We start from the raw sequence: 25,595 nt of genomic DNA on the forward strand, positions 1-25,595 counted from the left end.
CCTGTGCCCATGTGTTGTAGAGTACTTCCCACTTTCACTTCTATCAGGTTCACTGTGTTCAGACTGATATTGAGGTCTTTAATCCATTTGGACTTGAGTTTTGTGCATGGTGATAGATATGGATCTATTTTCATTCTTCTACAGGTTGACATCCAGTTTTGCCAGCACAATTTGTTGAAGATGCTCTCTTTTTTCCATTGTATACTTTTAGCTCCTTTATCGAAAATCAGGTGTTCATAGGTTTGTGGGTTAATGTCAGGGTCTTCTATTCGATTCCATTGGTCGACTTCTCTGTTTTTATGCCAATACCAAGCTGTTTTCAATACTGTAGCTCTGTAGTAGAGTTTGAAGTCAGGGATGGTAATGCCTCCAGACGCTCCTTTGTTGTATAAGATTGTTTTAGCTATCCTGGGTTTTTTGTTTTTCCATATAAAGTTGATTATTGTCTTCTCCAGATCTGTGAAGAATTTTGATGGGATTTTGATGGGGATTGCATTGAATCTATAGATTGCTTTTGGTAGAATTGCCATTTTTACTATGTTGATCCTCCCGATCCAGGAGCAAGGAAGATCTTTCCATTTTCTGGTGTCCTCTTCAATTTCTTTCTTCAAAGACTTAAAGTTCTTGTCAAATAGATCTTTCACATCCTTGGTCAGAATTACCCCAAGATATTTTATGCTATTTGTGGCTATCGTGAAAGGTGATGCTTCTCTAATCTCCCTCTCTGTTTCCTTATCCTTAGTGTATAGGAAGGCCACTGATTTTTTGGAGTTGATCTTGTATCCTGCCGCATTACTAAAGGTGTTTATCAGCTGTAGGAGTTCTTTGGTAGAGTTTTTGGGGTCGCTTATGTATACTATCATATCAACTGCAAATAACGAGAGCTTAACTTCTTCTTTTCCGATACGAATCCCCTTGATCCCATTATGTTGTCTTATTGCTATTGCTAGAACTTCAAGCACTATATTGAAGAGGTATGGAGAGAGTGGACAGCCTTGTCGTGTTCCTGATTTTAGTGGGATGGCTTTGAGTTTTTCTCCATTTAATTTAATGTTAGCTGACGGCTTGCTGTAAATAGCTTTTATTATATTTAGGTATGACCCTTGTATCCCTAATCTCTCCAAGACTTTTATCATAAAGGGGTGTTGAATTTTGTCAAATGCTTTTTCAGCATCTAATGAAATGATCATATGGTTTTTTACTTTCAGTTTATTTATATGGTGGATTACATTGATAGATTTGCGTATGTTGAACCAGCCCTGCATCTCTGGGATGAAGCCTACTTGATCATAATGGATAATTTTTCTAATGTGTTCTTGGATTCGGTTTGCCAGTATTTTATTGAGAATTTTTGCATCGATATTCATGAGTGAGATCGGCCTGTAATTTTCTTTCTTGGTTGGGTCTTTGTGTGGTTTTGGTATCAGGGTAACTGTAGCTTCATAAAAGGAATTTGGCAATGACTCTTCTGTTTCTATATTGTGAAATACATTAAGGAGTATAGGTATTAGCTCTTCTTGGAAGTTCTGGTAGAATTCTGCATTGAAACCATCTGGTCCTGGGCTTTTTTTGGAAGGTAGATTTTTGATAACGGTTTCTAGCTCTTCACGACTAACAGGTCTATTTAAATCGTTCACCTGGTCTTGGTTTAGCTTTGGTATGTGGTACTTATCTAAAAAAATGTCCATTTCTTTTGCATTTTCTAGTTTTGTGGCATACAGGCTTTTGTAGTAAGATCTAATGAGTCTCTGAATTTCCTCTGTGTCTGTGGTTATGTCCCCCTTTTCATTTCTGATCTTATTTATTTGCGTGTTCTCTCTCTGTCGTTTAATTAGTTTGGATAGGGGTTTGTCGATCTTGTTGATTTTCTCCAAGAACCAACTTTTTGTTTCATTGATTCTTTGGACTGTTTTCTGCGTTTCTATTTTGTTGATTTCAGCCCTCAGTTTGATTATTTCTTGTCTTCTACTCCTCCTGGGCGCATCTGCTTCTTTTTTTTCTAAAGCTTTCAGGTGTGCTGTTAAGTCTCCGATGTATGCTTTCTCTGTTTTCTTTAAGTGGGCACTTAGTGCTATGAACTTTCCTCCTAGCACTGATTTCATAGTGTCCCATAGGTTTGAGTGTGTTGTCCCTTTATTTTCATTAAATTCAAGGAAGACTTTAATTTCTTTCTTGATATCTTCCTTGACCCAGGTGTGGTTCAGTAGTTGACTGTTCAGTTTCCATAAGTTTGTCGGCTTTCTGGAGGTAGGATTGTTGTTGAATTCTAACTTTAATCCGTGGTGATCTGATAAGACACAGGTGGACACTGATATTTTTTTGTATCTGTGGAGGTTTCCTTTGTTTCCGAGTATGTGGTCAATTTTTGAGAAGGTTCCATGGGCTGCAGAGAAGAAGGTATATTCTTTCCTATTTGGGTGGAATGTTCTATAGATGTCTGTTAAGTCCATTTGCTTCATTACCTCCAGTAGTTCTCTTACTTCTCTATTAGGTTTCTGTCTGATTGACCTGTCCATTACTGAGAGAGGTGTATTGAAGTCTCCTACTACTAGTGTGTGTGGTTTGATGTCTGCCTTGAGTTTTAGTAATATTTCTTTTACATATGTGGGTGCTTTTATATAAGGGGCGTAAATATTCAGGATTGAGACTTCATCCTGACAAATTTTTCCTGTTATGAGTATAAAGTGTCCATCTCGATCTCTTCTGATTGATTTTAGTTTGAAGTCAGTTTTGTTAGAAATTAATATGGCCACACCTGCTTTTTTCTTAGGACCATTTGCTTGAAAGATCTTTTCCCAGCCCTTTACTCTGAGTAGATGCCTGTCTTTGTGGTTGAGATGTGTTTCTTGTAAACAGCAGAATGTTGGATCCTGTTTTCGTATCCAATCTCTTAGCCTGTTCCCTTTTATAGGTGAACTGAGACGATTAATATTAAGTGATATTAATGACCAGTGGTTGTTTACGCCAGATATTCTTATTGTTTTTGGAAGTAGAATTTGTGTGTCTCCCTTCTTTGAGTTGTGCTAGTGAAGGTTCGCTAGATGCCTGAGTTATTGTAAGCAGTGTTGGCAATGTTGGATTCCTTTGGTTGCGATTTTCCTTCTATTACTTTCTGTAGGGCTGGATTCGTGGCTACGTATTGTTTAAATTTGTTTTTATCCTGGAATGTCTTGATTTCTCCATTTATAGTGAACGAAAGCTTGGCTGGGTATAGTAGTCTGGGCTTGCATCCATGGTCTCTTAACTTCTGCAGTACTTCTATCCAGGACCTTCTAGCTTTCATTGTTTCCATAGAGAAATCAGGTGTAAGTCTGATCGGTTTACCTTTATAAGTAAGTTGGCCTTTTTCCTTTGCAGCTCTTAGTATTCTTTCTTTAACCTGTATATTTTGTGTTTTGATTATTATATGGCGAGGAGATGTTTTCCTTTGATCCAGTCTGTTTGGTGTTCTGTATGCTTCTTGAATATTCAAAGGAATATCTTTCTTTATGTTGGGAAAGTTTTCTTCCATAATTTTGTTGAATATATTTTCTGGGCCTTTGAGCTGTGACTCTTCTCCTTCTTCTATTCCTATTATTCTTAAATTTGGTCTTTTTATTGTGTCCCATATTTCCTGAATGTTTTGTGATGAGAATTTGTTGGCTTTGCAGTTTTCCTTGATCAAAGCGTTTATTTTCTCTATGGTGTCCTCAGAATCTGAGATTCTTTCTTCTATTTCTTGTATTCTATTGATTATGCTTGTTTCTGTAGGCTCTGCTCGTTGACCTAGATTTTCCATATCCAGCTGGTCCTCAGTTTGTGTTTTCTTCCTTGCTTCCATTTCAGTTTTCAATTCTTGAACTGTTTCCATTACCTGTTTGATCGTTCTTTCTTGGTTTCCCAAGGTATTATGTACGTATTTACTCATTTCTTCAAATTTTTCGTTATACTTCTCATCTATTTCTATAAGGGCATTTTTCACATGTTGTTTAAGGGACTCTACAGCTTTCATAAAGTCAATTTTTTCCACTTCTTCTGTGTTATGGTGTTGGAGACCTTCTGTTGTAAGATCGTTGGGTTCTGGTGTTTTCATGTTGTTTTTCAGATTATTGGGTGAATTCTTTCCTTGGCGCCTGCCCATCTCCTCCTATCGATGCTATCTAAGGGGTCTTTTAAAACTGGTTCAGGTTCCCCTCCTGGCCAGAGGCTCCTCTTACAAAATGCCCTTGCTCTGTTTCCTGGTTCCTGCCGGGGGCCAAGATCCCTCTCACCCCTCAGAAAGGTCTTCAGGAATAGAACTCATGGGTCCTTTCTTATATCTGTGTGATATGGTGCAGTTTTTCACAAGTCTAGATCCATGCAGTGGCAAACACACATAATAGAGGGCGGCTCCTTGCCCTCCATATACAGCCTGCCTTCTTCTCTCGTTTTGTATCAATTTTCCTTCTCAGTGTATTATGTGGACAGTGTCAAGTTGATGACTAGTCACCTGGCCCTTTTGTGTGGGTTTTCTTGTGTAAAAAAATATCATTTGAGATTAGCTCTTAAATATATAATTTTATTTATGGTAAATTATTGTGAGGTATGATACTTAGTTCAATGTTGTCTCTTTTTAAATCATGGCTATCCCACTGTTCTGTCTGGAGAAACCTTGTGGTTCCCTCTTTCTACCCCCTGCATCCTGGTGAACGAACTCAGGTTGTTGGGCTTGGCAGCAAGCACATTTACCTACTGAGCTATCTCTCTGGTCCTCATTCAGCTTTTGGTCATGTGGTGAAGCTGGCTGAAGGCTTAGTTGAAACTGCTGCCCTTCATTAAGGGAAGACAGTTCCACTTCTTCCTGTTGTGTTGAGTGCTTTAATATAAGGGCAATTGGGAAACTCAACGTTAGTATAAAGTATAAATGTGGAAAATAGAATAAAGTTGCCACCATGGAAATAGAATTATATTTTCCTTTTATCGCTGAAGCAAAATTAGGGAAAATTATTTCTTATAACGCTATTCCTAAACAAACAACCCCCAAACCAAATAAACCAGAGTCTAGAGAGATGACATAGTGGCTGAAAGTTCTAAAAGAGGATGGGGGATTGGTTGCCTACATCTACATCCAGCAGCTCAAATCACCTGTAACTCCTGCTTTAGGAGATCCAACTACCTCCTCTGACCTCTGATTACACTGCATACATACGTACATACTTTCATACACACATGCATACATACATATACACAATACTAAAATAAATCTAAAAAAAAACCCAAAGATCAAATCCTCTAAGTATCTCAGGCTAGGGAAATAACTCTATCGGTAAAGGACCTGAGTGTAGGTCACCAACATAAAACCTGGACAGAGCAGCACGTATATGTTATTTCTGAGCAGTATTTGGAAATAGGTGAGTCCTAGGAACTTGCTGAATGGCTACTCTAGCCAAACCAGACCATTCTGTATTCATTGAGACACCCAGCCTAAAAAAAGACAGTAGCGGTATAGAGGAAGATGTCAGATCTCTGTTCTCCAACTGAGAATGCACACCAGTGTTCCACTCTAGACACACACACATACAGACACAGACAAACACATACATGAGCATGCATATGCACACACGATCACAAACCATAACAAAGCATCAATTTTCACATTGCCTATGCTGTAAACATAGAGCTGGAGAACTTGTGTGATACAAAGTTCACTTTCTATTTGTCCCCAAGCCATTTGCCATCTACATTACTCTGGAGTCTACTATGTTTTGTTCATGACTTCGCTAACCGCTCCCCATCCCTGGAACTAATTTTTAAACCACAGGGAGATTTAAATTTACAAGGATCGTGGAATAAAAATGTTTAAAAGTTCAACAGGCAGCCCAGTGAGCACCCAATGTCTTAAAGATTGTGAGGAAATTCTGACCATTTTTGCATGTAGGATGAGGCTTGATCTATAATAAATAGTCACAAACAAATTGTTATAAACCAATATGCCCCTAGCACTTTGCAACCATAGTAAGGTCTAGACTTACAGAGAACAATATTTATATTTTTTGACTCTAGGATTTTGGCCCAGTGGGGATAATGAGTAAAGCCGTCTCATCAGCTAAGGATGAGGAGTGGAAGAGAATTCGAGCCTTGCTGTCTCCCACCTTCACCAGTGGAAAACTCAAAGAGGTGACTAAAAGGACTGTTAGTTGAAATGTTTGTGTAACTTGAGTCTCCACACCTAACAACCATAGGTGCCTTTGTGTTTTGTGCCTAGATGTTCCCCATCATTGAACACTACGCAGATATTTTGGTAAAATACTTGAGAAGAGAGGCAGAGAAAGGCAAGCCTCTTACCTTGAAAGAGTGAGTAGTGGTACATCCACTGTGGTTCTGGGAAAGAAAGGGAAGCAGGGGCAGAAGGGCCATCCTGTGTGTCTCACATGTCCAGCTGCTCCTTCTTCCCTTTTAGACACAGGGTGACAAATGTACAGTTGAGAAAGAAATGTGACAGTATCAAGGTCGCAAGGGTAAAGGGTGGATAGTAGAAGGTGCTTGGCCAACTGGGGTGGTTTCACCAGTCTTGCCCAAGAATATAAATTATTTCAAGCTTCTTTCTGAATGTAGTAAATTCCCACATCTTTATCTCCTCAGAGTGTTAGGGGCCTACAGCTTGGATGTCATTACGAGCACGGCATTTGGTGTGAACGTCGATTCCCTCAACAACCCAAATGATCCTTTTATGGAAAAGACCAAGAAGCTATTAAAATTAGATTTTTTTAGTCCATTACTTATGTCAATAGGTATGTATGGTGGTTCTTCTTCCTTTTGACCAAGTGCACTTGTCTGTGGCCATGTTTGAAATTCAGCCTTTCTCTTCCACACTTAACAATGCTAACAGCTCTATTGGTATATAATTCACCTGACATGTAATTCACAAACTTATCATGTTGTATATAAAGGCACAATCAAATATTTAAGGCACAAAGACATGTATTGCCTTACTTTTGTTTCTGAACTTAATTTTCTTTTAGAGAGAGTATCACTGGGTATCTCAACTTGCCTGAAAGTTGCTGTGTAGACCAGGCTGGCCTTGAACTTACAGTGATCCCATTACCTCAGCCTCCTGGGTGTTGGGATTAAAGGCTTAAGATACTGTTCTCTTTATTTTAGAATTCTATTATTTATCCTTTGACAATATCATAAAGGTATACAATCTTTATGATATATATTTAAATAAATATATATTTATTATATATAAAGGTATAATCTCCCCTAATTCTCACCCCCACTTCCCCTAGATACACCAACACATCTTTCTCTCAATTTAATGTCCCATCCCTTGTTTTGGCCAAACTGTAAGTCCAGCAATCTCTGCCTCCTAGGATGTTGACCAGTATTATTGGTGTGATCTCATGTAGGTGATCAGATCGAGAGTGGGCCAGGCCATGTCTAGGATATGGTATATCACACTGTAAACAGAGACTACTTCTTTGTTTCCTGACCACACAGATTCAAGTAATGACACAGAAACCATATTAATTACATTACTTCCTGGCCTATTAGCTCTAGCTTCTTATTAGTTAGCTCTTACATCTTAAATTAGCCCATTTCTATTATTCTGTATTTCACTACAAGGCTGTGGCTTACCAGGTAAAGTTCCAGGGTCTGTCTCCTTTGGCACATACATGGCATCTCCCTGACTCCGCCTACCCTCTCTATATATCTCTGTTCAGATTTCACATCTGGCTATATTCTGCCCTGCCATAGGCCCAGAGAAGCTTCTTTATTAACCGACGGTAATAAAACATTCATAGCACACAGAACAGAATCCCACATCATCACACCACCTGTCCCGGCTCTTACTTTACCCCCACATCTCTTTTCATGATGTTCCTTCAGCCTGGAGTCATGGGGGTGTTGATAAAAATGCTCCATGTAGGACTCAGCACTCACCAGTCACTTATTCTCTGTACTTTGATCACTCTGGGGTCTGCACCGACTGAATATCCACATGGTCTGATACCAATGTCAACTGCAGAGGACTCTGTTCTAGCCATGCTGCACATTTGAACAATCATCCTTCAATCAGCCTTGACCTAAGCAACCACCAATTTACTTTCCCTATATTTACATATTCTGAGTATTTCACATCATGGGATCATAGACTATGCAGTCTCTGTGACAGGCCTCTGTCATTTAGAACACTATTAAGTGACACTACTGTAACTGTCTCCTATTCTATGAATGAGTAATATTCTATATTAGTTTATAGACATTGCAGTTAGTTTTGTATGTTTGCCAAGATTTTTGCTGCCATGAGCATTTCATACAAGGTTACGTTTAAATATGTGTTTTGGGATATATTTAGAATTGTCATTCCTGCATTACAAAGTAACTCCATTTTAACATATTAAACAACTAAACATATGTTTTCCACAGTAGATGCAGCTTTTTCTATGTCTTCTGGAAATGCAGGAGAGTTCCAAGTTCCCCATGTCCCACCCAACACTTGGCTCTCCTATGACTTTGATCATTGCTGCTTAGTGGATATGCTGCAGGCTGGACCTGTGGTTTTGATTAGAATTTCCTTAATCCTAATGCAATTAAAAACCTAAGCTAGATATATTAATGTCTGCTTTTAGATCATCTCTCTCACATAGCTGAATTATTTTAACATTTTTTAAAGATTTATTTATTTTTATTTTATGTGATTGGATGTTTTACCTACACATATGTGTACCATATGAATTAAGGGCCTGCCTAGACCATAAAAGGGAATTAAATCTCCTGGAATTGGAGTTATGCATGGTTAAGAGCAGCCACATGGGTGTTGGGAATCAAATCTTGGTCCTCTGCAAGTGCAGTCAGTTCTAACTGTTGAGCAATCACTCCAGGTCCTATACTAATTATTTGTGTGTGTATGTGCTGGGTACAGTTAGCAGTGGTGTTTCTTTGGGGTTTTTAATATTTTCTCTGTCAATTACTTTTCCATACACAGCTCTTGTGTCCTTTTCCCTACATTCCATCCTCAACACCAAGTATCATCCTCTCCTTGTCTCCTTTTGAGCATTATCCCATATCCACACTTGTACCTTTCACATATTTGCATTTTTCATTATAGGCTAGACTCTGGAACTGAGGGAAATCATGTGCTCTTCTTTTCTATCTGAGTTTGGTCACCTGTCTTTGACCTTGGCTTTACAGAGGTGCTGGGTATCAAACTCAGATCTGGTGCTTGCACAGCAAGTATTTTACCAATGAGTCATCTCTCCTGCCCTGGAGTTAGTGTTTTAAAATTTTATTTTACACTGTAAAGTCTGATATTTGAGATTTAAAAAATTAAGGTTGTGGGGCTAGGGAGATGGCTTAGAGGTTAAGAGCACTGATTGTTCTTCCAGAGGCCCTGAATTCAATTCCCAGCAACCACATGGTGGTTTACAACCATCTGTAATGAAATCTAGTGCCCTCTTCTGGCCTGCAGGCACACATGCAGACAGACTACTGTAAACAAAATAAATAAATAAATATTTTCACAAAATTAAGGCTGTAAGCCTTTCCCTAGATTTTTTTTCTTTTTATATATTTATTTAATTTTAGTCTTTCCATTCAAATATTTACGTTCCTTCCCTCCTCCCAAACCCCTCCTGCTCGCCCACACCTTCTCTTCCCTCTCCCACCTTGCTTGAGAGAGACAGGGAACCCTGTCCTGTAGGAAGTCCAGGCCCTCCCCCCTATATCCAGGCCTAGGGAATGTGCATCCATATAGACTAGGGTCCCAAAAAGCCAGAACATGGCGTAAAAACAAGTCCCGGTGCCTTTATCAATGGCTTCTCAGTCAGCACCCATTGTCAGCCACAATCAGAGAGTCTAGTTTGATCACATGCTCATTCACACCCAGTCCAGCTGGATTTGGTGAGCTCCCATTAGAACAGGGCCACTGCCTTAATTCGTGGAGCAACTCCTCGCGGTCCTGATTCTTTGCTCGTCTTCTCCTTTCTTCTGCCTTCAACTGAACCTTGGGAGCTCAGTCGTTCCTCTGATGAGGGTCTCTGCCTCTATCTCCATCCGTCGCTGGACAAAGATTCTATGGTGATATTCGAGATAATCATCAGCGTGATAGTGGGGCAAGGACCATTCAGGTACCCTCTCCTCTGCTGTCCAAGGACCTAGCTGGGGGCATCCCCGTGGAAATTATTTGGACGGCCAGAACACAAATAAAGACATGGAGACTTCTTATTAATTATGAAAGCTTGGCCTTAGTTTAGACTTGTTTCCCACTAGCTCTTATAACTTAAATTAATCCATTTCTATTAAACCACCTTCTACCACATGGTTCATTACCTATGCTCCATATGTACATCTAACTCCCAATTCCAACCCTCTGACCCCACATCTTGCTGGTGAATTACACCTCTCTTCTTGCCAGAGTGCCTCTCTCCTACTGGAAGTTCTGCCTAGTCATTGGCCATTCAGTTCTTTATTAGGCCAATCAAAAAGTGCCTTAGAAGAGACACATCTTCACAGTGTACAAAAAGATTATCCTGCAACATAAGCCTCTCTGCACCTTTTCTCTATATGGTCTTGCTTTATCTTTTTTCATACTCTCTCAAGACATTTTGTATTCTTTTGCTATTTGAAGAAGATCACAAGATCTCACACATGCTAGCCAAGTACTCTGCCACAAAACAATATCTCCATAAATTTTCCAGTCTCCTGCTGGATTTCTTGAACTGTTGGTTATTTAGTAATATTATTATATGATAAGGATATTTATAATTAATTTGCACAGACATCTGATTATCCAAATATCCTTTCTGGTACTAGTGTTGTTTGTATCATGCCAGCTGAAAAACAAATGCTATCTTGGCTGTTCTTTCTTTACACTTATCAGCTAATAAGAAATCTACATATTTTTCTACTTGTTTATTTATTAGCTTAAGAAGAAATTTATTGATTTATTTGTCTATGTGTGTGGACATGTGCTTTGGTGTTTATATGGCATGTGTTGGTTCTCTACTTCCACAGTGTGGGATGCAGGGATCAAACTCAGGTTGTTAGGCTTTTCTGCAGGTCCTGTTAGCTCTTGAACCATGTCAATGGACCTGTCTATATTTTGGATCCACACAAACTACAGGAGCAGAGTTAAATCCAAGAGTCAGAATTGTTCCTTTCACTACTCTTCAATGCAGAAGGAGCATTATGGTGGTGACCCAGTGTGAGCAACGTCACAGAGAGAATGGTTTGGTTGAGACACTGACGACTTATTCTTTAGATTGTTTCATGATTTCACTACATAACACCTGTATTTTCACTAAAATTTATTATTTGTCTATCCTTTCCAGTACTCTTTCCATTTCTTACACCAATATATGAGTTGTTAAATGTCTCCAGATACCCAAAGGATTCGATAGCATTCTTCAAAAAATTTGTGGATAGAATGAAGGAAAACCGGCTGAACGCTGATGAGAAGGTAAAAAGTGATGGTCTCCTGAGTGGTACAGGGTTTGTAATATGTTGGGCTGTGAACATGTGAGCTGTGTGTTTCACTTCATCTATCAATAAAAGTAGATAGAAAAGGTTATATTTAGAGGGAGAAAATGGCTATTTTTATTTCTGGGAGAGGAAAATTTGGAATTTTGAAACACTGGTTGAGAATAAGTCAGGAATTAACCCTTAGCAAAACAAATAAAATGAAGAGTGCCCTTTGTAAGGATTAAAATTAAGAAAAAATGGCAAGGCACAGGACCAGCACAAGCTAACACCACCAAATCTCCAACATAGATGAGGAAGGACCTCTCCAAATGCTGCACCTCCGTGGGAATTCTTGGCACTTAATGGCTGCAGAGAGAGGGTATAACCACCAATAGGTTTCTCATCCACCAGTGAATGACCCCACATACAGGGACATATGGGCAGCACTTGGACTCAGTGGGTTATAAAAAAAGGGGGTCATGAAGTTTGGATGAAGAAATGTTACAAGGGATCTAGAAGAATCAAATGGAGGAAATGATGGGATGGGTATGACTATATCTCATTGTATACATCTATGAAAATCTCTAGGGACAGATAAAACTGATTAAAACAAGGGAAATACTATTTTCATCTCCTACCAAAACATTTTCAAAAATCAATGCTATTGTTTAAAATTGTATCTATTGTAATTTATTGTAAAGTGTTTATAAATAGCTGGATTGCTTCTGGGTTCAGCTACAGTTCCTTCTGTTCTTTAAGAAATCAAGCAAGACTAACCACGTGTGAATTTAAGGAAGCTACATTCTCAGAAAGAAGGGTGAGCTTCTGCACTCCTGATCTACCTCTGACCTCTGACCTTACGATTGACCTTCTATTTTTGCAACTTCTCTTTTGCTTCCAGCACAGAGTGGATTTTCTTCAGCTGATGATGAACACTCAAAATAATTCCAAAGACAAAGAATCTCATAAAGGTAACCAAGGACTCCTTGGTCTATGGACGAGGAAGTTCTCAGTGAGTGTTCATCGCTCAGAAAATGAGTGGGAAGGTTTTCTTTTTTATTATATTTTAATTACTTATTAAAAATGTAAACCTCCTCCACTCCTCCCATTTCCCTCCCACTCCCGTTAACCACCGTCCCCCTCCCTTTCCAGTCTTAAGAGAAGGCAGGGTGTCCTGCCCTGTGGGAAGTTCATGGCCCTCTCACCTCCATCCAGGTCTAGGAGGTGTGTATCCAAACAGATTAGGCTCCCAAAAGCAAGCACATGCAATAGAATCAAAATCCTGTGCCATTATAATTAGCTTCTCAGTCAACCCTCATTGTCAGCCACATTCAGATCGTCCAGCTGGCCTTGTTGAGCTCCCATTAGATCAGTCACACCATCTCCGTGGATGAACGCTCCCCTCGTGGTCCTGAATTTCTTGTTCATGTTCTCCCTCCTTCTGCTCATCATCTGGACCTTGGGAGCTGAGGCCAGTGCTCCAATGAGGGTCTCTGTCTCTATCTCAATCCATCACCAGATGAAGGTTCTATGGTGATATGCAGTGGAGAGGGTGCCTAAACTGGCATTCTCCCATAGCCACACTGATGAATATCTTGCATATCACCATAGACATTTCATCTGGTGACGGATGGAGATAGAGACAGAGACCCACAGTGGAACATTGGACTGAGCTCCCAAGGTCTAGTTGAGCAGAAGGAGGAAGAATATGAGAAAGGAAGTCAGGACCGTGAGGGGTGTGTCCACCCACGGATATGGTGTGACTGATCTAATGGGAACTAACCAAGGCCAGCTGGACTGGGACTGAACAAGAATGTGATCAAACCGGACTCTCTGAATGTGGCTGACAATGAGGGCTGACTGAGAAGCCAATGATAATGACACCAGGTTTTGATTCTACTGCATGTGCTTGCTTTTGGGAACCTAGTCTGTTTGGATACATACCTTCCTAGACCTGGATGGAAGTGGGAGGGCCTTGGACTTCCCACAGGGCAGTACACCCTGACTTCTTTTAGGATTGTAGAGGGAGGTAAGGAGGAGTGGGAGAAATGGGAGGGAAATGGGAGGAAGTGGAAATGTTTAATGAATTAATTAAAATTCTTTTTTTGTTTTTTTTTAATTTATTTATTTATTAAGGATTTCTGCCTCCTCTTCGCCACCGCCTCCCATTTCCCTCCCCCTCCCCCGATCACAGAAAGTATATTAATTAAAATTCTTAACCTATGGCAAAGGACTGGAGTTCAGTTCCCAGCACCTGCCTCTGAAAGCTCACAATTTTCTAAAACTCCATATCTAGGGAATCAGATGCACTCTCCTAGACACCATAGCCACACAAAACACACACATGGCACCCATCCACAGACACAAATACACATACACAAACATATATGTAGAAAAAACACCTACACACATAAACTAAAACAACTTAAAAATTCATTAAAATGTGTTGTAAATGCCTAGATCCTTTGTTATGCTAAGTTCAACTTTGCATCTACTGACAACTCAAGAGTACAATAAAGACTTAGTTGAAAGTCAACCAAAACTCCCAGACAGACACAAATATATATAAATAAAAAATAAAAATAAATCCTAAAAACAGAATATGCTATATGTCTTGAAACTGCCCACTGATGATGAGGATGAACATAGCATAAACCTTGGGACATCCTGACTGAATCAATCTTTTCCTTCTTTAGCTGTCACATAGATGTCAACGTGATAACGGTCCCAGGGTGACTGAGTGACTTCTCCATATGTCTCTCTAGCAAAACAGGAGCCTTGTTTGATTATCTCCTTATCTCTTCTGTGTTGGTACACCCTGACCTGACTTTCCTGAAATTTTTCTTCCTTTCAGTTCTGTCTGACGCAGAAATCATGGCCCAGTCAGTTATTTTTATTTTTGGTGGCTACGAAACCACCAGCAGCACCCTTGCCTTTGCCCTGTATTTACTGGCTACTCACCCTGATATCCAGAAGAAACTGCAGGAGGAGATCGATGTGGCTCTGCCCAATAAGGTGAATGGATGGTGTTTGGAATAGAAGAGAAGAAGACATACCTTCTTTTCACAAAAAATGCTGTGTGTGTGTGTGTGTGTGTGTGTGTGTGTGTGTGTGTGTGTGTGTGAAGTGTGTATGCATAGATCATAGACCTGTACTGGGTATTTTTCTAAATCACTCTCCACCATGGTTTTTGACACAGGTATTCTCACCGAATCTGTAGATCATCAAATTGGTTAGGCAGTCTGGATAAGGATCACCAGGCATGCCCTGTCTCTGTCCCTTCCCCCACCCTGCTGGGATTATAGATGTTAGCCACTATGTCTGGCTTTATGAATGATATGTATCTGAACTCAGGATTGCATACTAGACAATTCATAAATTGAGATATCTTTAAAGCCCAAGTGATAGTCATTCTAACCATTCTGTAAGAGACTGGATAGATAGCTCAATGGTTAAGAGCGTTGGCTGCTCTTTCAGAAAATCCATCCAGGTTTGATTCCCAGTACCCAAATGGCAACCCTCAACTGTATATAATGTCAGACACAAAGGATCTGATGCCCTCTCCTGACTTCTGTGGACATTGTGCTTATGTGGCACAATACACATATGTAGGCAAAACAGCTGCACTCATAAAATAAAACAATTTTAAAATCTTTTAAAATGTATTATAAGTGCCTATGACCTTTGCAATGCTCAGTTCAACTTTGGACTACTGAGAACTCAACAGTACAATACAGAACAATTGAAAGGTAATCTAAAATCTCAGAACAAAACTTTTTCTTTCTTCCCAGGCACCTCCCAGCTATGACAAAGTGATGGAGATGGAGTACCTCGACATGGTGCTGAGTGAAACCCTCAGATTATACCCAATTTCTGACAGACTTGAGAGAGTCTGTAAACAAGATATGGAAATGGGTGGTGTGTTTATTCCCAAGGGGTCAATAGTGATGATACCAATGTTTTCTCTTCACCGTGACCCACAGTACTGGCCAGAGCCTGAAGAATTCCGCCCTGAAAGGTACTCAAATTCCAGTAGTTGGAACCCACTATGAACTGTGCTGGGCTGTATATACTGTAGTGTCTCTTATGAGACAGCTTGATACCATGTCCACTTAGCAAAACAACAGTAGTACATTCAACCCTAGTGCATATAACCTCCAGATTTACAGTATCAGGCATTAAATACCACTGTAAATTGGAACTCTGATCCAATCAGTGGTTCATTATCCCTACCACATAACACAAGTGGGCACATAGGATACATTTTCTGTCTAAAGCATTTGTCTTAACTCAGATATGGAAACTTTCTTAGGGCAAGGGGGACAAAAAGGACTTTTAGTGTACAATTCTCAGAGTGAAATACCAGGAATCAGTTCAGTGAACCTTTACTATTCTCCCTGTATGTCTGGTTAGATGTCTGAAGGTAAATTCATGGATGTAGATCTTATGCTTCTATCCTTTTCTAACTTGTTATTACTCTGTGTCTCCAGGTTCAGCAAAGAGAACAAGGGCAGGATTAATCCTTATGTGTACATGCCCTTTGGGTATGGACCCAGGAACTGCATTGGCATGAGGTTTGCTCTCATGAACATGAAACTCGCTCTCACTAAACTCCTGCAGAACTTCTCCTTCCAGCCTTGTAAGGAAACACAGGTGAGGGAAAAAAACTATCTCTGTAAATAATGTTTTATGGGAGACATTTTTCAACTGAAGGTTCTGTTTATAAAATTAAATCTGCTTGTTTGAGGTTTGCTAACTTGTTTTATGGCCTAATGATTTATTTGTATCCAGGGAAGAATTGAGGGGCCTCTGGTGCTGAATCAGTATAGAGTACAACTGTAGCATTATGAGGAGTTAGTGCAGGCAGTATGACAGGATTCTGTGCGTTCTCTTTGTAGTTCCAGTCATGTCCTCGGAAAATTGTTATGCCATGTGCTATAAAGCGGTTCAGTGATCATGGCTTCATGTTTGTTGGGTGGTGCACTATTCTTCCAGAACTCACAGAAGCCCTCCTCTGACAGTCCTGTCAACTACTGGCTGTATATTAGAATCACTGAGGAACTTTACAACTCATATATATTTCTCAAATGGCAAAGTGCTTACCTGGCATGCACAAAGACCTGGTTCCCATCCCCAGAAATGCATGAAGCAGCTCTGAGGAAGCATACCTGCAATCCCTGTACTCAAAAGGACAAGGCCCGATGATCAGAAATTCAAGTAATCCTTGGCTGCATAGTGAATTTGAAGCCAGCAGGAGCTACAGAATACCCCATATCAGAAGCAAAAACAGAAATTCATGATTCCTGGAGATCATGTCTGAAATCCGAAAATAATTTACCAGAGCATGGCTTTAAAAGCCCATCTCTGGCTTTCAATGTGATGCTAAATTGAGAATCATTATTTTACAACATAAATGTTAGGGCTCAAGTGATGATTCAGTGGTTAAGCGTACTAGGTGCTCTTACAAAGTACCTGAGTTCATTTCCCAGTACACAAAAGTTGGCTAACAACCATTTGTAAATCCACTTCCAGGGCTGCTTGTGTTCTTTTCTGGCTTCCGTTGAGACTGCACATATGTGGTATACAAACACATGTGCAGGTAAAACATTCCTACACATACAATAAAAAATAAATCTTAACAAAGTTGCTGGTTATGGATGATTTTCAACCTTATGGGACATATTGCTGGTTCTGCCTCACTTCTCAGGACCTCTGCACCAGAAGCAAATATCTGTCATGTTTCCATAAACAATGTATTCTTTTTTCCTCCATATTCTTCTCCCATATTCAAGTTCTTGTTAATTCTGCAAATGAATCTTCTTCTTGGATGTATTTCCTCATGTGCTTTATATTCTACATTTGGCTTCTGCAGGCTATATTTATCACCTGTGCTAACACTTTGTCATTAAAGCCTCCAGTTTGGTTGTGCTTTTTCTCTCAGTATTGAAGGAGATTCTGTATCTTTCCTATACCACCTCATATCATTCCTTCCACCAACTCCAATGATCCTTTGTGGAGAATTTGTGCATTGAAAGCCTTTGGTAAATGTTTTGAAGTAGAGCGTACAATTTGAATATTCTTTCATAAAAACACCATAACTAATATTAAAATAACAGATAACACTTGCGTATAAATTTTATACACATCTCTTTTTTATGCCTCATGGAAAACAAATGTATACTACTTAATATTTTAAAAGAATATGATAGGACATTTAGAGAAAGCATTTGCATTTTCCTGAACAATTTGTTCCTGTTTCATGCAAAGGTATGGCTAAAACTTAAGAGATTTGTGTGTTTAAAATGTGCCTTCTCTTTGTCAATTAGTTTTATTGAATGAAGAGAGGAATGGAAATATTTGTTCTGTGATTTGTGGTTTAAGGAAGTTATGTAGATTAGTCAACCCACAACCTCACTTATTTTACTACTTTCTCCCTAAAGCATTTAAATCATAAGCATGTACAGAGATATAGACAGACAAAGCAAAGTTCAAGTTTTGAGAGCCAATGGAACATCTTTCAAAGGCAGATGCTCTGGCAAGCTCCAATCCTCTTAAATTTGACTCATCTCTGTCTCCATGACAACTTTGTTATCCTCCCTTCTCTTGTGAACAAAAGATTATTCCACTGCTCCCCTCTGTCTCTGAATAGCATAGGACTAAAGCACCACTGAAAACACAGGAGGACTCAGAATTCTTCATTTATCCCCATCTTTCAAAGTCATAATAGATGCTAGGAAAGCAAGCAAATATCTGTCCTCCTAAAGACTTCTCTGAATGGACACACTGTACTAGTGACATATGATCTAGGCTGTGAGGACTGTTCATAGAGTGGAAATGTATCCTCTCATGGTTAACTTGCAAATGTCAACAAACAAAAAATAACTTTTCAGGACTTACAAAAAACAATATGACATAGTAACTAAGGCTCAAATATGTAAAATTGGCCAGGCTTAGTGGCTCATGTATTTAATACCAGCACACACGGGCAGAGCTCATCTCTGTGACTTCAAGGCCTGCCTGGTCTACATAATGAGATGTAGGGCAGACTCAGGTACAGAGTGAAACCCTGTTTTGAAAAAATTAAAACAAAACAAAAATTAAAGTTTAAAAATTTTAACAGTTTTCCTCTAAAGTAGTGTAGAACTGAAATAACATAAATAAGCATGGCTTCATCTCAGTCCCTGTCTACCAGAGAGTCTCAATAAATATATTGCCTTATGCATATTTGGAAGCATGTTTTCACCATCTAATGGACCAAGCATATGACCTCAAATGCAGCTTAGATGTACCTTCAAAACATCATTCTGAATGGTTTTTACCTTTCAATATGGGTTGTTGTTGGCTCACTCATTGATTCTCAATATTTTTTCTTCCATGGTTGCAGATTCCCTTGAAATTACACAGAAAACCACTTCTTAAACCAGAAAAACCCATTGTTCTAAAGGTTGTTCCACGGGATGTGCTCATAACTGGAGCATGACTTTCCCTCAAGGACTCTGCAGTGTTCCTCTTCAGGTGGTGTCCAAGAACATTGGAATCTTTAAATTACTTCATGAATAAAACACAGATGAAGATAAGGATTAATCAACTGGACTTGGTGCATGGTTAAGGATTCAATACATCCATTGAGCTTGCTCATTGTCAAAATAAAGGAGAATGTCACAAAACAATCCCACACCAGTTTGGAATTATGATTAATAAAAGGGTTACTTATTTAAAGGGGAAAACTTACAGATTACCGTCCTGGACAACAGCCCCCTGCATGACCAGGAAAAGAGTCTGGTTGTCAGAAGCCGAGTCTGAAGCAAGAGAGGGAGCACATGGCTACCACTGCTTTTGCAAGCCAACGAGACCACGCCCAAGTGGGCTGGTATCTTTTTTTTTAATTGAGAATAGGAAGAAAAAAAAACAAGTTTCCACCTCCTCCCAGCCTCCCATTTCCCTCCCCTTCCTCCCACCCTTCTCCCCCTCCTCCTACCCTTCTCCCCCTCCTCGCACTCCTCTCCCCCTCCCTCTCCAGTCCAAAGAGCAGTCAGGGTTCCCTGCCCTGTGGTAAGTCCTAGGTCCTCCCCCCTCTGTCCATATCTAGGAAGGTGAACATCCAAACTGGCTAGGCTCCCGCAAAGCCAGCACATTGCATAGGATCAAAACCCCGTGCCATTGTCCTTGGCTTCTCATCAGGTGGGCTGGTATCTTAAAGGCTATGGGCTAAAGGAGCAGAAGGAACTCCTGCAGCACCTCCCTCTTTTGTTTAAGTAAGAGAGTTCCAAACCTACTACAAAATTATATACAATGAGAGCAAATATCCTATTCTAACTAGCTTAAGTCTTGTATAATAAATAACTTGGACAAGTCATGAGTGAAAAGTAACTACATTTATATAGTTTTCTACCCTATCAAAGATCTGAGAAGGGAAACAATGTTATTTGAGTAAGTAGGAAGTGCAATCAAACAACTTCCAAAACATGCAACGAATCACAGAGACAACTGGCTACCTGGGCAATCACCCAAAGTTACATTTGCAACATTGAGGCAAACAACTTTAGCTAAGGCCTAGAATAACTGACAGATTATTTTTAAAGGCAAGAAAATTTTCAAAACCATATTGCCCTGTCTTAGCAAGATTTGACAGTTCTGCTTATGTATTTCCAGATACTATGTATTTTGTCAGTAGTTGGTGTATGGGCAGTTCCTTGCCCAGAGGCTGGTTTTGCCAAGAAGAAGACAAGCTCCAAGTGGAGTGTCTTGAGTGCTCAACAGTCTCTCAGGAATAGATCAGTGTTGCCAGGAGCGATTGTGTCTCACTACCACATAACTCTAAGTTAGATTAAATGTCATTTTCTACAGCTCTTTGAAGAAGTTGAAGATTATCTATTTATATGGAATATAATATTTATGTATCTAAAAAGACCCAATTAGTATAACTATAAATATGACAAACATAGATGACTATTGCTCTATAATTCTTAATACCTATCTAACTTAAAGATTAAGACAGTAAACAACTATGCAATAAATGAGGACAATGACTCCAAATGTAAACAATGTACAAGTATCTTGATCAGACTTAGAAATGTACACTGCAATATGGTAAATATATATATAAATATTTTAAACAGAGGTAGAAGCATGCGTGCATACAATATTCAATATAATTTAACTTTGTATTCATATACAAGAATCTATGCCAATGTAATTGTCTATTAATAATAACTCACAAATACCAATCTATTATCCCATTATCCAATTTTCCCTCTCTTTTTTCAAAAATATCCCTGAGCTCATAAAATTCCTCCCCCAACTCTCAACCATATATCAATTATAATCAACCCCTAAATGATGTCCCTAAACCTGAGGACAAAATTTGCTGGGAGAAGAGACATCGTCCTCTAAAATTACTTCCAGCAGCGGGAGCTGGAGAAATGGCTCAGTGGTTAAGAGCACTGCCTGTTCTTCCAAAGGTCCTGAGTTCAATTCCCAGCAACCACATGGTGGCTCACAACCATCCGTAAGGAGATCTGGTGCCCTCTTCTGGCCTGCAGGCACACATGCAGACAGAATACTGACAGTACTGTATACATAATAAATAAATAAATCTTTAAAAAAATTACTTCCAGCTGTCATGGGGGCAACGTTCTTTCTAGGGGATCCTGTGAAAGTAAAATGATGGTTAAATTTCAAGAATAATGTCTGGTAACACTGCAAATAGTCTTTGAGTATTTTGTGGAGGTCTGGCCAGAATGTTGTAAAAGATGTACACCATTTCAGCTAACCAAGTAGGAACCGTCTTGTGCAGCTGGTACCCAAAACAGGGGCTAATCCAAAGGGCACCCAAAGGAATGAAATCTGGCAGATGGATGTGTTCCACTTTGCAGAATTTGGCAAATTAAAATATGTTCATCACACCATTGACACTTATTCAGGCTTTCAGTGGGCAACTGCTTTAAGTTCAGAAAAAGCTGATTCAGTAATCACTCATTTATTAGAAGTCATGGCTATCATGGGTATACCTACACAAATAAAAACGGACAATGGTCCTGCTTATGTTTCTAGGAAAATGAAACAGTTTTTTGATTATTACAATATCAAGCATGTTACAGGTATACCATACGATCCTACAGGTCAAGCAGTCATAGAAAGATCAAATCGAACTATAAAAGATATGTTGAACAAACAGGGGTGGAAAACACCCCCAGAAATAGGCTACATAATGCTTTGTTAACCTTGAATTTTCTCAACTCTAATGAGAAGGGAACAACGGCTGCAGAAAGACATTGGATAATGGAAAAGTCTACTGAACTAAATCAACCAGTTTATTTCAAGGATGTGCTGACCTCACAATGGAAGCCAGGATATGTGCTACGTTGGGGAAGGGGTTTTGCTCTTATCTCCACAGGTGAGGAAAAATTGTGGATACCATCAAAATTAATAAAGGTTCGGTTTGAAGAAGAGAAGCCACTTGGAAAAGATAAATAACAATTCTTTCATAAGGATGGCGAACATACTGATGGTAAGAAATACAGATAGGTTGGAGGCAGGGTTCTTTTCTTATCTCCACAGGAAAATACTCATCTTCAAAGAAATTGAGGGACCCTGAATATTTAATTACTGATGGATGGACACATTTTGTAAGTATTAATTTTTATTTATATATCTTATTAAACATTTCTTTATAAATATATAGAGCTGGTTTTGAAGTTGGACTCTGGCTCAGTCCCTCTCCAATTCCAAGCCTGTTAGTAAGAGAAAAACCCAGAGTTTCTGGAGTTTCTGTCTCATGTCAAGAGCCATGATATGGGACAGAAAGAAATATGAGTTTAGAAAACATTCTTGCTTTTCTTCATATCTATCATACTTTTCATTGAATATATATATATCATGCCTTTTATTGAATATATATATATATATATGTATGTATATTTATGTCTATATGATTAATGTTTAAGTTTTTCACAATGAACAATGAGTTTTTCCCGAAGTGACATTTGAAGTTTCCAGGAAGAAGATGGGGCCCCACAGCAACAACTCTACCTGGTTGATATGACGTCAAGATACTGATAGCGCTACTACAAGACCTGTTTTGGATACCAGCTGCACAAGACGATCCCAACTTGGTTAGCTGAAATGGTGCACATCTTGTACAACATTCTGGCCAGACCTCCACAAAATACTCAGAGACTATTTGCAATTTTAAAAGACATTGATCTTGAAATTTAACCATCATTTTACTTTCACAGGATCCCCCAGAAAGAACGTCGCCCCCATGACAGCTGGAAGTAATTCTAGAGGACGACGTCCCCTCTCCCAGTAAAGCTTACCCCTGGGTTTAGGGACATCATTTAGGGGTTGGGAGGTTGGGGGAGGAATTTTATAAGCTCAGGGATCATTTTGAAGAAAAAAAAGAGGGAATGATGGGATTATAGATTTATAATTGTGAGTTACTGCTTTTAGACAAATATATTGGTATCAATTCTTGTATATTGAAACAAAGTTAGATTATATTGACTATTGTATGCATGCATGTTTCTATGTCTGTTTAAAACATTTTTATGTATTGACATATATTGTATTGATATATATATTGTATACATTTACCATATTGCAATGTACATTTATACCTCTGATTAAGATACTTATATAATGTTTGTGCATTGATATATATTTACCATATTGCAATGTATATTTGTACAGTGTTTATATTTGGAGGTCATTATCCTCCTTGGTTACTCAGTTGTTTATTGTCTTAGTCTTTAAGTTAGATAGATATTGAGAATTATATAGATAAATAGTCATCTAAGTTTGTCATTTATAATCAGACTAATCAGGTTCTTTAGATATATAGTGATTATACTCAGTATAGATAGATAATCTTCAACCTCTTCAAAGAGCTGTAGAAAATGGCCTTTAATCTAACTCAGAGTTTCGTGATAGTGAGACACAATTGCTCCTGGCAACACCACTCCATTCCCGAGAGAATGTTGAGCACCAAAGACACTCCACCTGGAGCCTTTCTATTTGGCAGAACTGGCCTTTGGGCAAAGAAATGCCTATACCTCAACCACTGACACAGATACAGAGCGTGCATCAATGGATAAAACAAAACTGTCATATCCTGCCAAGACAGGGTAAGATAGTTTTGAAAAGTTCCTTGCCTTTAATAATGGTATGTCAGTTATGTTAGGCCTTAGCCAAAATTGGTTGACTCAACATTGCAAACGAGACTTTGAGTGATTGCCCAGGTAGTCAGTTGTCTCTGTCAATTGTTGCACATTTTGGATATATCTCGTTTGTTGAGTAGTGTTTGTTCCCTTCTCAGATCTTTGACTGAGTTGAAGATTATATAATTGTAGTTACTCTTTACATTATTTGGACTCCTTGAGATAGAATGTTTAGCAAAGCTTTTGTTCTCAATATTGTTTGTTATATTTATTATTTGTTGTTATTGTATGTAGTTGTATTTGGTTTAGTTCTGTCTTATTTAGACAAAAAGGAGAGATGTAGGGATAAGTCCCGCCCCTTAGGGGGAGTGTTCGCCTCGGGCTAATGTCTGCCTATAAATTTGGCAAGCTTGCTCCGAGCTGTCTCTTCTACTTTCCTGGTCTCCGCGGGAACGGTGGTTCTGTAAGTCTATTTCTACATTAAAACTATATATATTTTTACAAACTGTCTGCATTCGTTTACGCTGCTACATTTATATGATCATTTCATTAGATGCTGAAAAAGCATTTGACAAAATTCAACATCCCTTTATGATAAATATATATGGAATCGTATAGAAGATCCAAATTTTAACCCACAAACCTATGAACACCTCATTTTTGATAAGGAGCCAAAAGTATACAATGGAAGAAAGAAAGCATCTTCAACAAATGGTGCTGACATAACTGGATGTCAACCTGTAGAAGAATGAAAATAGACCCATATCTATCACCATGCACAAAACTCAAGTCCAAATGGATTAAAGACCTCACGATCAGTCAGAACACATTGAACCTGATAGAAGAGAAAGTGGGAAGTACTCTGCAACACATGGGCACAGGAGATCGCTTCCTATGTGTAACCCCAACAGCACAGACATTAAGGGCAACATTGAATAAATGGGACCTACTAAAACTGAGAAGCTTCTGTAAAGCAAAGGACACTGTCACCAAGACAAAAAGGCAACCTACTGACTGGGAGAAGATCTTCACCAACCCCACAACTGACAAAGGTCTGATCTCCAAAATATATAGAGAACTCAGGAAACTAGACTTTAAAATGCTAATTAACCCAATTAAAAAATGGGGCACTGAACTGAACAGAGAATTCTCAGCAGAGGAAGTTCAAATGGCCAAAAGACACTTAAGGTCATGCTCAACCTCCTTAGCGATCAGGGAAATGCAAATCAAAATAACGTTGAGATATCGTCTTACAACTGTCAGAATGGCTAAAATAAAAAACTCCGTTGATAGCCTTTGCTGGAGAGGCTGTGGAGGAAGGGGTACCCACATCCATTGCTGGTGGGAATGCAATCTTGTGCAACCACTTTGGAAATCAGTGTTTCGGTTTCTCAGGAAATTCGGGATTAACCTACCCCTGGACCCAGCAATACCACTCCTGGGAATATACCCAAGAGATGCCCTATCATATGACAAGAGCATTTGTTCAACTATGTTCATAGCAGTATTATTTGTAATAGCCAGAACCTGGAAACAAACTAGATGCCCTTCAATGGAAGAATGGATGAAAAAGTATGGAATATCTACACATTAGAGTACTTCACTGCGGCAAAAAACAATGACTTCTCAAATTTTGCATGCAAATGGATGGAAATAGAAAACACTATCCTGAGTGAGGTAACCTAGACCCAAAAAGATGAATATGGGATGTACTCACTCATAATTGGTTTCTAGCCATAAATAAGGGTCACGGAGTCTACAATTGGTGATCCTAAAGAAGCTAAGTTAGAAGGTGAACCAAAGGAAAAACATATAGTTATCCTCTTGGCTATGGGAAGTAGACAGAATTGCCGGGGGGAAAATTGGGATCTTGGGGGTGGTGTGGGATGGGGGTAAGGGGAGATGGGGAGAGAAAAGGGAGAATGGGAGGATGGGGGGAACTTGGGGAAAAAGTAGGATTGGGATAAAGGAAGGTTGGATAGGGGAGCACGGAAGCACAATTCTTAGTTAAGGGAG

General features: G+C 39.2%; 1 protein-coding gene across 3 annotated transcripts in view; it reads left to right on the plus strand.

Moving 5' to 3' along the window:
• LOC142849899 (cytochrome P450 3A11-like) overlaps positions 1 to 19,009 on the plus strand; it is a 130,602-nt gene extending 111,593 nt beyond the window's left edge. For all 3 annotated transcript variants that reach the window (XM_075972734.1, XM_075972744.1, XM_075972725.1), the window contains exons 5-13: positions 6,022 to 6,135; positions 6,224 to 6,312; positions 6,601 to 6,749; positions 11,292 to 11,419; positions 12,323 to 12,392; positions 14,276 to 14,436; positions 15,213 to 15,439; positions 15,912 to 16,074; positions 18,806 to 19,009. In XM_075972734.1, the coding sequence (XP_075828849.1) occupies positions 6,022 to 6,135; positions 6,224 to 6,312; positions 6,601 to 6,749; positions 11,292 to 11,419; positions 12,323 to 12,392; positions 14,276 to 14,436; positions 15,213 to 15,439; positions 15,912 to 16,074; positions 18,806 to 18,901 (1,197 nt within the window). In that variant the 3' untranslated portion in view covers positions 18,902 to 19,009. The remainder of the gene's footprint in view (positions 1 to 6,021; positions 6,136 to 6,223; positions 6,313 to 6,600; positions 6,750 to 11,291; positions 11,420 to 12,322; positions 12,393 to 14,275; positions 14,437 to 15,212; positions 15,440 to 15,911; positions 16,075 to 18,805) is intronic.
• Positions 19,010 to 25,595: the final 6,586 nt, after the last annotated feature.

Source organism: Microtus pennsylvanicus, chromosome 1 (genome assembly GCF_037038515.1).
Source record: "Microtus pennsylvanicus isolate mMicPen1 chromosome 1, mMicPen1.hap1, whole genome shotgun sequence".
Lineage (NCBI taxonomy): Eukaryota > Metazoa > Chordata > Mammalia > Rodentia > Cricetidae > Microtus > Microtus pennsylvanicus.